Source organism: Myxocyprinus asiaticus, chromosome 31 (assembly GCF_019703515.2).
Source record: "Myxocyprinus asiaticus isolate MX2 ecotype Aquarium Trade chromosome 31, UBuf_Myxa_2, whole genome shotgun sequence".
NCBI lineage: Eukaryota > Metazoa > Chordata > Actinopteri > Cypriniformes > Catostomidae > Myxocyprinus > Myxocyprinus asiaticus.
The window spans coordinates 22,034,241-22,046,606 of NC_059374.1; the positions used below are offsets into that span (position 1 = coordinate 22,034,241).

The 12,366-nt window shown below is 35.4% G+C and overlaps 1 protein-coding gene across 4 annotated transcripts in view; it reads left to right on the forward strand.

Moving 5' to 3' along the window:
• Positions 1–6,249, forward strand: part of LOC127421860 (small G protein signaling modulator 2-like) — a 111,241-nt gene extending 104,992 nt beyond the window's left edge. For all 4 annotated transcript variants that reach the window (XM_051665036.1, XM_051665038.1, XM_051665040.1 and 1 more), the window contains 6 exons: positions 840–964; positions 1,160–1,242; positions 1,481–1,590; positions 1,714–1,810; positions 1,901–2,068; positions 5,209–6,249. In XM_051665036.1, coding sequence (XP_051520996.1) covers positions 840–964; positions 1,160–1,242; positions 1,481–1,590; positions 1,714–1,810; positions 1,901–2,068; positions 5,209–5,297 — 672 coding nt within the window. In that variant the 3' untranslated portion in view covers positions 5,298–6,249. The remainder of the gene's footprint in view (positions 1–839; positions 965–1,159; positions 1,243–1,480; positions 1,591–1,713; positions 1,811–1,900; positions 2,069–5,208) is intronic.
• The last annotated feature ends 6,117 nt before the right edge of the window (positions 6,250–12,366 follow it).

A 12,366-nucleotide genomic window follows, 5' to 3' on the forward strand; every position in this document is an offset into this window, starting at 1 on the left:
TGTAGCTTACTACAAGTGACAATGCTACTAACCTAACTACATTGTCCAGTACCATGACAGTTGCAAATAGTGTACAGTAGCTTTTCCATAACAAACGTTTTTTCCAAGAAGTTGCTGTGTAGCATGACAAAGTGTTATATCACTGAACGAGTTGAGGCAAGATGAATTGTTACAAGTGCACTTTCATAGAATGTCCACACTCTCAAAGTAGCATTTGGAAGTCTAATTCATTTTAGCAAATTGGTTAATTTGGAATTAAAATGTTTCACTGATTCATTTGAGTAGTCATTTAGAATTATTCCCAGAAGTCTCAACACTGCATTTTGTGTTAAATAAATATTCCATTTAAATACTTCTTATTATTACAATGTCTTATATTGTTACTGTATATAAATAGGTTTTCTTTAGCTTTTGTAGTTGTTCTTAGTGTAAATATATGTGTTTTTATTTTGATACTGTCATCATAATTAAGGTCATTTTAATTTTTTTTACAGCTCAGTTTTTCAGCATCTCAAATGTAATATGATAATATTGAGTAGAATAATTTAAGGTAAATATTGCCCCTCTTAAATATTTTAAGTATAATTATAGTTATAGTATGTACGTATTTAATAGAAAATACTACTAATATAGCATATGCTACTATTTAAATAGATTGTAGTGTAACTAACTTTTGCATAATAAGTATAGCTTGCTTGTAGTTTAACTATTTGGCAAACCACAATTTTAAAGTAACTTCCCCAGTATGAAAGGGAATAATCTTTGTGCAATTGTTTTGTCTAAAGTCTAGTATCTCCATATTGTTGTTTTCTGACACCAAATGCTCTGACTGTGTGCAGATCGAGCTGTTGGATAAGGTGGCGCTGAACTTACACAGAATAGATAAAGATGTCCAGCGCTGTGATCGCAACTACTATTACTTCACAACAGCAAACCTGGAGAAACTACGAAACATCATGTGCAGGTGAGAAGAGCTCGGAGTGATGACTCTGGTCACGTATGTTCTCATTCCTCAGAATAGCAACTCACTGAATTTCAAATCAGCCAGCCTGTTTCATTCATTGAAACATGAATCACAAACTAATACAGTTTCCTAAATCAGCTGAACTGAAACAGAGTCCATCTTTGTGTCTCATGATCCCTCTTCTTTATGAATCAGTTATGTGTGGGAACATCTGGAGATTGGCTATGTGCAGGGCATGTGTGATCTTCTAGCCCCACTAATGGTCATTCTGGATGATGGTGAGTGTGACACTTTAACATGTAACACACTGGATTTATTTCAGTGCCGTCTTTGCTGAAAGGTGCTTTAACTGCTAAATAATTATTAATAACATAGATAGATGGATGGATGGATGGATGGATGGATGGAATAGATAGATAGATAGATAGATAGATGCACTGCAATGCATTCATGTTTATTTCTTAGCCTTCTTTATCTTTATAAACTTTTTCTCCTAATTTTAACCCCACTCAAAAGAGTGCCTGGCCTACAGCTGTTTCACTCAGCTGATGAAAAGGATGAGTCAGAATTTCCCTACCGGAGGAGCGATGGACACTCATTTTGCCAATATGAGGTCACTGATACAGGTAACATGACACATGACCTTATTTCTCCCCCTTCCTGCCTGAGTTAGTATCCATGATTCGTCCTTCTTCTGATGCAATCTGTGACATCATTAGATGTGAACATTGATGTTTTTTTTTTTTTAGATCCTTGACTCAGAGTTGTTTGAGCTCATGCAACAGAATGGAGATTATACTCATTTCTACTTCTGCTACCGCTGGTTCCTTCTTGACTTCAAAAGAGGTAATGACACTTGGACACGTGATATCACATAATTGAAGAAACAACCTTCATCATTTAACTCACTGTTTATTTTTTGTTTGTGTATGTCAGAACTACTCTATGAGGATGTGTTTGCAGTATGGGAGGTTATCTGGGTCGCCCCCTGCATCTCCTCCAGGCACTTTGGCCTCTTCATTTCACTGGCATTGGTGGAGGTGTACAGGGACATCATCCTAGACAACAACATGGACTTCACTGACATCATCAAATTCTTTAATGGTGAGTGAACAGAACAGCACACTTTAAAACAGGGAGGGCGCAGCCAGGGTCCAAAAGTTACATTGGCCCAGCACCACATGCAAGTAAACAACGACTTTGGAGGGTAAATAAAATGTTACTGACCAGTTGGTAACTTCATGATGAACTGCAACTTTACATGGTTTATAAGTCAAATTGGAAGGCTGATCCTCACTGATGCAAGTCACGTGAGTGACTAACTGTAAGTTAAACTGTCTTTTAAAGAAAACTGTTGCAACTCTTAGATCTTCTAACAACCTTGCCCTTTAACAAGCACGAGAAGTTTATATAGATGCCGAAAAACAGGTGAAGTTTATCAGATGTTTATCTAGGATGCCGGAAATCTGGATGCCTAAAAACAGTCTCAGTTGATCAGAAGTTTCTCTAGTTGCCAATAAACAGTTGAAGTTTATCAGAAGTTTAACTTGGATGCTGAAGAACGGGTTCAGTTAATCAACTGTTTTTCAGCATCTAGGTAAACTTCTCAATTTTATTTTAAGTTTATCTAGATGCCAAAAACAGGCTCAGTTGATCAGAAAATTATCTAGTTGCTGAAACAAAGGCAAAGTTTTTCAGAAGTTCAACTTGGATGCTGAAATTCAGGCTCAGTTGATCAGAAATGTATCTAGATGCAGAAAAACTGTTGAAGTTCATCTAAAGTTTATCTACATGCTGAAAAACAGGCTAATTTGTTTATCTAGTTGCCGATAACAGGCAAAGTTTATCAGAAGTTTATCTAAGATGCTGAAATTCTGGCGAAGTTTATCAGAAGTTTATTTAGGATGATGACAAACAGGCGACATTTATCAGAAGTTTATTTAGGATGATGAAAAACAGGCGACATTTATCAGAAGTTTATTTAGGATGATGAAAAACAGGCGACATTTATCAGAAGTTTATTTGGGATGATGAAAAACAGGTGACATTTATCAGAAGTTTATTTAGGATGATGAAAAACAGGTGACATTTATCAGAAATTTATTTAGGATGATGAAAAACAGGTGACATTTATCAGAAGTTTATTTAGGATGATGAAAAACAGGCAAAGTTTATCAGAAGTTTATTTAGGATGATGAAAAACAGGCGACATTTATCAGAAGTTTATTTGGCATGATGAAAAACAGGCAACATTTATCAGAAGTTTATTTGGGATGATGAAAAACAGGCGACATTTATCAGAAGTTTATTTAGGATGATGAAAAACAGGTGACATTTATCAGAAGTTTATTTAGGATGATGAAAAACAGGCAAAGTTTATCAGAAGTTTATTTAGGATGATGAAAAACAGGCGACATTTATCAGAAGTTTATTTGGGATGATGAAAAACAGGCGACATTTATCAGAAGTTTATTTGGGATGATGAAAAACAGGTGACATTTATCAGAAGTTTATTTGGGATGATGAAAAATAGGCGACATTTATCAGAAGTTGATCGAGGATGATGAAAAACAGGCAAAGTTTATCAGAAGTTTATTTAGGATGATGAAAAACAGGCGACATTTATCAGAAGTTTATTTGGGATGATGAAAAACAGGCGACATTTATCAGAAGTTTATTTGGGATGATGAAAAACAGGTGACATTTATCAGAAGTTTATTTAGGATGATGAAAAACAGGTGACATTTATCAGAAGTTTATTTGGGATGATGAAAAATAGGCGACATTTATCAGAAGTTTATTTGGGATGATGAAAAACAGGCGACATTTATCAGAAGTTTATTTGGGATGATGAAAAACAGGCAAAGTTTATCAGAAGTTTATTTGGGATGATGAAAAACAGGCGACATTTATCAGAAGTTTATTTGGGATGATGAAAAACAGGTGACATTTATCAGAAGTTTATTTAGGATGATGAAAAACAGGTGACATTTATCAGAAGTTTATTTGGGATGATGAAAAACAGGCGACATTTATCAGAAGTTTATTTGGGATGATGAAAAACAGGCAAAGTTTATCAGAAGTTTATTTGGGATGATGAAAAACAGGCGACATTTATCAGAAGTTTATTTAGGATGATGAAAAACAGGTGACATTTATCAGAAGTTTATTTGGGATGATGAAAAACAGGCTACATTTATCAGAAGTTTATTTGGGATGATGAAAAACAGGCGACATTTATCAGAAGTTTATTTGGGATGATGAAAAACAGGCGACATTTATCAGAAGTTTATTTGGGATGATGAAAAACAGGCGACATTTATCAGAAGTGTATTTAGGATGATGAAAAACAGGCGACATTTATCAGAAGTTTATTTGGGATGATGAAAAACAGGCTACATTTATCAGAAGTTTATTTAGGATGATGAAAAACAGGCGAAGTTTATCAGAAGTTGATCGAGGATGATGAAAAACAGGCAAAGTTTATCAGAAGTTTATTTAGGATGATGAAAAACAGGTGACATTTATCAGAAGTTTATTTAGGATGATGAAAAACAGGTGACATTTATCAGAAGTTTATTTAGGATGATGAAAAACAGGTGACATTTATCAGAGGTTGATCGAGGATGATGACAAACAGGCAAAGTTCATCAGAAGTTTATTTAGGATGATGACAAACAGGCGAAGTGTATCAAAAGTTTATCTTGAATGCTAAAAATCTGCAAAACTTAATGTGGCGAAACTTGGAAAATTGCTCACATTTAGTCAACAAAACGAGAGTATGAGTAACAAATAATGTATTTTTTTTTCACCTGAGTCCAGCACAATGTTTGTCACAAATAAAACAGCCAAAAAATTCCATTGTCTTAAAATAATAATAAAAATAATGCAAAATGCCAAAAATGTGGCCTGGCTTGTAGTTCAGCACACTTGTGTGTGGGCGGCTTGAGTTCAAATCTGGTTCGGGTCATTTCCCAATCTCACTGCCGAAAAATGGCAAAAAACACAAAATTAGAAAAGCAAGTGGAAAAAAAACAAGAACAATGATAATGCACAGTACAGTTTCTGACTAATAAGAAATAATATTTATGGCCTTTGGCAGAGGTGGCAAAAATTTGTGCACAACTTCACTGTGTTCCTCAAGAGGAAATGCTGCCTTCCTAGCAAGTGACCATGGGAAAATATCAGGCTACTGAATCATTGGTGTGTACTGTAACTGTGTGCTTTGTGTTAATCTCTAACAGAGATGGCAGAGCGCCACAACGTGCAGTACATCCTCCGAATAGCACGGGAGCTTGTACACAAGGTGCAGACCCTTATCGAGAACAAGTGAGCACGGACAGAAGGAGACTTCGGACGCCCACAAGGCCCTGCCTTGCTGTATCTCTTTCTCTCTTTCTCAACTGTATCTCTTTCTCTCTTTCCCAACTGTATCTCTTTCTCTCTTTCCCTCGAGACTGCCCGGGATCTGCCATTGGCCGCATGGACCTCAACTTCTTGACTCTTACAATTGTTTGCGTGCCACAGAATGCCATTGTGACAGACCCTGGCGTTGTCTGCATGCTCGTGATGTTTGAGCACACTGTGACTACTTTTTTTTGTTTTGTTTTTTTTCTTGCTGTACACGCCTCCAGCACACATCACATCTATCAGGTCCTTTAAGATCTGCTTTTATAATAAATGCTAAGCCTCATAGGTTGAGGCCATGACAATTCCCTTTCCCTAATGGCCGCTGTTGTTGTTCGCCTGCCTCGGATAGAAAAGGCGCAGAGCAGTTTAGCTGAGCACTGAGGCTGCATTATTTCAGCTCCCTTAAATAATAACTACGCCACGAAGTCGTTAAAACAGTGTGTGACCAAAAGGACTGTGCCAATGACCTTGTTATAGTATCTAAATGCCTTGTTTTATTGTTTCTTGTGTACGATTCCCTTGATGTTTTGGTTAACAGTGGAAATGAGTTGACGTTGCCTTTGTAACATGCATCCATACTTTTGCACTTTGAATCAATCACTCTGTGACACCAGTGATGCTCCTTAGACAGGACAGGAAGGAGTTGAGGTGTTACACAGGGTTCACTCCACTTCCCTTAAGGCTCTCCAGTCTGGAAAAGCGGTCCTTGAGAAGACACCACCAGACTCTTCCATTGCTCAGCAAATTGCTTCCACATTATGAGAAGAGTGCAATGCGACAAGACCAATTTTTTCTAGTGTGTCCCATCATGAATGCTGGTTGGCTTCTTTATACACTACTTTAGTTAAAAGAAAAGTTCTCCAATAAAATGAAAAGTTTATCATCATTTACTCACCCTCATGTTGTTCCAAACCTGTATATGGCTTTGGAACAACATTAGGGTGAGTAAATAATGGAAAAAAAAAAAAATTTGGGTAACTATCACTTTAAACGTTAAAGAGACTGAGGTTCAGACTTTAGTTCATGATATGGCTACTAGTAGAGACATTATTTTATGGCTGTACATCATCACATCTGTCTCTTTCGCTCTTGTTAAAGACAGATTGCATACCATTTGCACAGTTCAACAAAGACTCATAAATGTAACTCACATCCACGCTCTCTTCCCAATCCTCCAAATATTTGATGCCTAAAGGCTGTGTTCGAAATAGAATACTACTTTTAATACACTGTATACTGTGTGCAATTTAAAAAAACAGAATGTGAAACAATGCATTATGCAATGTTTCAAACAGTAGTACGTGACATTGTTGTGACATGACCTCATCAAGTTGCATGTTTAATTGAGCAAGTGCTGTCCAATTATCGTTTTAGAAATGAAAACATTGCATTTTTAATACAAGTTTGTGTAAAACGTTTGTCATTTTTGGCATTCCAATCAATCTGAGTGATTTTAAAACAATTTTGATATTGCTACCAGTTCCTACACTGGAAATGGGAGGTCAAGTCAAGTGCACTGCAAATGTAGTAGGTCATATGGGTATTCCAAGCATACAGACTGTAAACAGTATACATACTACACACTGCAGAAATAGTAAGAGCTGTTTGGTAGTATGCTATTCCGATCATAGCCTAAATGAATCCCCCAAGAAAACAAACAAAACAACAAAAAAACTAACTATACATCAGCTGACAGAGATTATGGGAGAAGTTGTCTTACAAAGTGACTATTAGTCGCTGCCTCAAATCTTGCCAATTCCTTTTGTCCTTGGTTCAGTTTGAATGTGTCGAGTGTGAGTGATGTTTTAGCCCTTATGAAAGGCTTACTTCCGATGGGACCTTGTGTACCAAAGCCTCTAAAACGTCATTCTTGTCGTCATACAGATGTGTAATCTTAAACCATAACTCGAAGACTGTTGATTAGGTGTATATTTAAAAGACAAATCATACCTTTTAATTTCTACTGTGAAACATTTGATTTGTTAACCTCGTTCCCAAGTGTAAAATTGCACTGTAAATACAAAGAGAAAAAGCCCTGGATTTCTATGAGGACAGTACTGTCAGCTGTATTTTAGACTCTATTTTTTACTTTGGTTTTAGAGACTGCTTCTAAGAAACATTTATACCTGGAGAGCTGTACAATTTGAATGTGGGAAACCATTGTTACTTGTTGACTGTTATTTCCCCTAATCAACGTTGTGCACTGGTTTCTATTCGTTCAAAATATATATACTGTATTTACATTATGTTTGGATGCCAACATCGGAATGATGAAGTATGTATTGTAACGGATGTATCATTTACCTTGAATGTATATGTATTATGATAAAAAAAAAAAGTTGTTCCTTGATATTAAAACATTTTCATATGCACAAACTGTAATGTTCTTTTCCTCTTAAAAATTCAAACAGGTGCTGAAAGGTTTCAATAGTCAAGGCAGGGTTCCCATGGTTGGGAAAGCCTGGAAATATCTGGGAATAAAATTGTGATTTTCAGGACTAGAAAAGTCTTGAAAATTTCAAACGAATATACTTTTTTCTAGTTTTCCTCTGCCTAAACAATCTCATCAGCTAGATTTTGCTCGCACACCATAGTGATTTCTGATTTGTGAGCGAATCTTTCTTTTGATTTCTGAGTATAATTCATTATAGAGTTGATCCGAAACAATATGATTTTTCAAAATCCATCCATCAATCCCAAATGAATGGTAAAGTCGTGGAATTTCATTGGTCAGCAAGGCTGGGAACCATCTGAGAGGAATATTCTGTCCTTTTCTTTAAAAAAAAAAAAAAAAAAAAAGCAAAAATAGAGGTTGTAGTGAGGCACTTACAATGGAAGTGAATGGGGCCAGTTTTTGGAGAGTTTAAAGACAGAAATGTGAAGCTTATAATTTTATAAAAGCACTTGCATTCATTCTTAAAACTCATGTATTATTTGAGCTGTAAAGTTGTTTAAATTGTCATTTTTAATCATTTTATGGTTTGTTGACATTACATCATCATGGCAAAGAAGTTGTAAAATTGGCTATAACTTTACACAGAAAAAGTTAGTAAGCAATTTTATCACACTCAAATCACTTTAACACATATCCTTTATGTCTTGTGGTTATACTTTTGAAAAAGTGAGTATTTTTACATTTAAAAAGTGGCCCTCATTCACTTCCATTTTAAGTGATCACTGGAACCTCGATTTTTGATTATTTTTTTTTACGAAAAGGAGGTATGGGGGGCCTGGGTAGCTCAGTGAGTAAAGACGCTGACTAACACACCTGGAGTCGTGAGCTCTAATCCAGGGTGTGCTGAGTGACTCCAGCCAGGTCTCCTAAGCAACCAAATTGGCCCGGTTGCTAGGGTGGGTAGAGTCAGATGGGGTAACCTCCTCGTGGTCGCTATAATGTGGTTCTCGCTCTTGGTGGGGCGCGTGGTGAGTTGTGTGCGGATGTCACAAAGAATAGCATGAAGCCTCCACACGTGCTATGTCTCTGCTGTAACGTGCTTAACAAGCCATGTGATAAGATGCATGGATTAACGGTCTCAGATGCAGAGGCAACTGAGATTCGTCCTCCACCACTCGGATTGAGTCACTACGCCACCACGAGGACTTAGAGCGCATTGGGAACTGGGCATTACAAATTGGGGAGAAAATCACAAAAAAAAAAAAAAAAAAGAAAAAAAAAGGAAAGGAAGAAAAGGAGGTATGAGTCAAAATGTATTTTTGAGGTAATCAATATTATGCCACAAATGCTGTCGATTCAGCTTAACTTGTATTGAACCTGGAATATTCCTTTAAGGGATAGCTGATGACAAAAATAAAAACTCACTCTCATGTCATTCCAAACCTGCATGACATGCTTTCTTCTGTGGGATGCAAAATAATATATACCAGTCAAGGTCTAAGAAGGACCATAAAAGTAGTGCATAAGATTTGTGTGCCAAATTCCAAGTCTTTTGAGGCCATACGATTTTTTGTAAGGAAATCTTGCCCAATGCCGTAGCTCTCAAATCTCATTCACACTTTCACATATTCAACCTTGACATACTGTGAACATGCGAGAATACTTTTAAACACATCTTCACACGCCAAGATTTAAAATGTGCAAGTACAAATTGGATTTGAGAGCTATGGTGGAGGGCAGGTTTTCAGTGAATAAAACAACTTAGATTTTGGTTTGTTCCTCACACAAAACTATTATATGGCTTTAAACAGGGTTGTGGAGTAACGGAATACATGTAACAGGATTACGTATTTAAAATACAAAATATAAGTAACTGTATTCCACTACAGTTACAATTTAAATCATTGGTAATTACAATACAGTTACATTCAAAATGTATTTTGATTACTGAAGAGATTACTTTGCATTTTATTGTCATTTGTTTCATTTAATATTTAGTCCTTTCAGATGAAAAACATTTATACATATAAATGATGCGATCCAAAGTGCATTTGAACAGCGGTGAAACACTTTCTTATGATGTGTTACATTCATATGAGCAGACAGAGAAGTACGTTTGAAGTAAGTTTGGAGCAGAAGAAATAGAAATAAACCTTGTGTAAATTGTCAGCTTTACGCTAAGCTAAAATGCTATTTCTAGCCATTTTACATGCACGTTACCAGACACGATCATATTGTTTATCAAGAAAATTCATGTTGGATCATAATTTCTTTTTTTCTAGTAAGACCTTTGATATTAGGGCAAACATTGTATTCTTGATAATAATTTTTTTATTGTTTTCCTGTAAAAATATCTAAAAATCCTTAAAACAGGATCAGTTAGATTGATCTTGTTATAGAAACAACACTGCATAAGATATTTAGGTTTTTCAGAGAATGTATTTTTAACATGTGTATTTTGTCTTACTGCACTGGCAGAGTTTTTATAGTCAAAACAAGTGAAAAAATCTACCAGTGCTGAAGAAGTAATCCAAAGTATTTAGAATATGTTACTGATCTTGAGTAATCTAACGGAATATGTTACAAATTACATTTTACAGCATGTATTCTGTAATCTGTAGTGGAATATGTTTCAAAAGTAACCCTCCCAACCTTGCCTATAAATATAGTGCACACGTCATATGAACTACTTTTATGGTGCTTTTTTTTTATCCTTTTGGGAGCTTGTCGACCTCTGGTCTCTAAAGTCTTCTGTTGTGTGGGAAAAAGCTGCCTGTTGTGAAAGAATAAAGTAATACACATTTAAAAACTATATATATATATATATATATATATATATATATATATATATATATATATATATATATATATAAATGAGGTTGAGTAAATGAGTTTAATTGTATTTCTTGGTGAACTATTCCAAAGAATTTGATGTCATACTTGAAAAGAAACTGCCATGCAAGGTGTGCAGTGTCTGAAAGTGACCACTGGTCGGCGCCAGAGTTATGCGAATAGAGCAACGCACAGAAGTCTGGTCAGGAAGAAAGCGTCAGTCGATATGCATGGACAGCACCGGCGTACACAGGTTTGCAAATGTCAACTAAAACGTAAGCTTGAACTCCCAAATAAAATTACATTTTTTTTTTTTTTTACAGTTAATTATAATATGTTGGGGTGTAAAATGCATCAATATTCTGTTAAAACTTTGATACAATGATAACGGATTTTAGTAATCAATTGTTTGTGCCACCAGATTTCTGCCTCATTGCGCGCGTCCACAAAATAAGTTCATTGTTGTTCTTTTCTTCTCCAATCACGATATATTGTGCTTATTGTGGAATATGTGGAGAATACACTTGAAAAGTTAAGCTATACTGTACCGGGCATTTACTTTAGTTTATATGTCCTTAGTTCTGTGACCCTGTTTGGTTTAAAGATCACACTTATCTGCCTGTGTAGATGACAGATTTTATTTATATTTTAATTATTTGTTCAGTAAATGTTCGCAAATCTGTTACACATAATCAGCGGTATCCTTAAAGGGATAGTTCACCCCAAAATGAAAATTCTCTCATCATTTACTCACCCTCATGCCATCCCAGATGTGTATGACTTTCTTTCTTCTGCTGAACACACACGAAGATTTTTAGCTCTGTAGGTCCATACAATGCAAGTGAATGTTGGCCAGAACTTTAAAGATCCAAAAAGCAGATAAAGTCAGCATAAAAGTAATCCACGTGACTCCAGTGGTTACATCAATGTCTTCAGAAGTGATATAAGTGTGGGTGAGAAACAGATCAATATTTAAGTCCTTTTTTTTTTTACTATTTTTCTCATTTTTTTTTACTAATTTAGTAAAACATTTTTTACTAATTCTCCCTGCCAATTAGGTGGCGATATGCACAAAGAATGCAAATCACCAAAAAATAAAATAAAAAAAGAAGAATGTGAAAGTGGAGATTTATAGTCAAAAAGGACTGAATTATTGATCTGTTTCTCACCCACAACTATCATATCAGTTGTGAAGATATGTATTTAACCACTGGAGTCATTTGGATTACTTCTATGCTGCTTTTATGTGCTGTTTGGACCTTCAAAGTTCTGGCCACCATTTACTTGCATTGTATGATGAGAGAATTTTCATATTTGGGTATACCATCACTTTAATGTGTGTTTGCATCATGTCAGACATGATATTATCCTTTATTCATGTTGGCTTAATAATTCATTTAACAGTAGTAGTATTTTTCTGTTTTTATTATGAACCAAACCTCCATGTACTCCATGAATGCAAAGAAAGTTCAGATTTTGAATTTTCTTACAGTTGTGCAATCATCTGTAACACAATGCATTACTTATTTCTTATCCACAGTTATCTTTTTGAACCGATGAATGTAAACTAAAACCTGGTGTATTTTTGTCATCGTTTGGACAATAATTATCTATCATTCCAAAAAATTCATTTGAATTTTGTGACTAATTATTAAGCCTATTATCTTGATACATTAACAGGCACACCTAATCCATTTATAAAAGTGTCATTAAATTGTTAAGTCATTAAAACATAACACAGGTCAATACAATAATTATAGCAAAA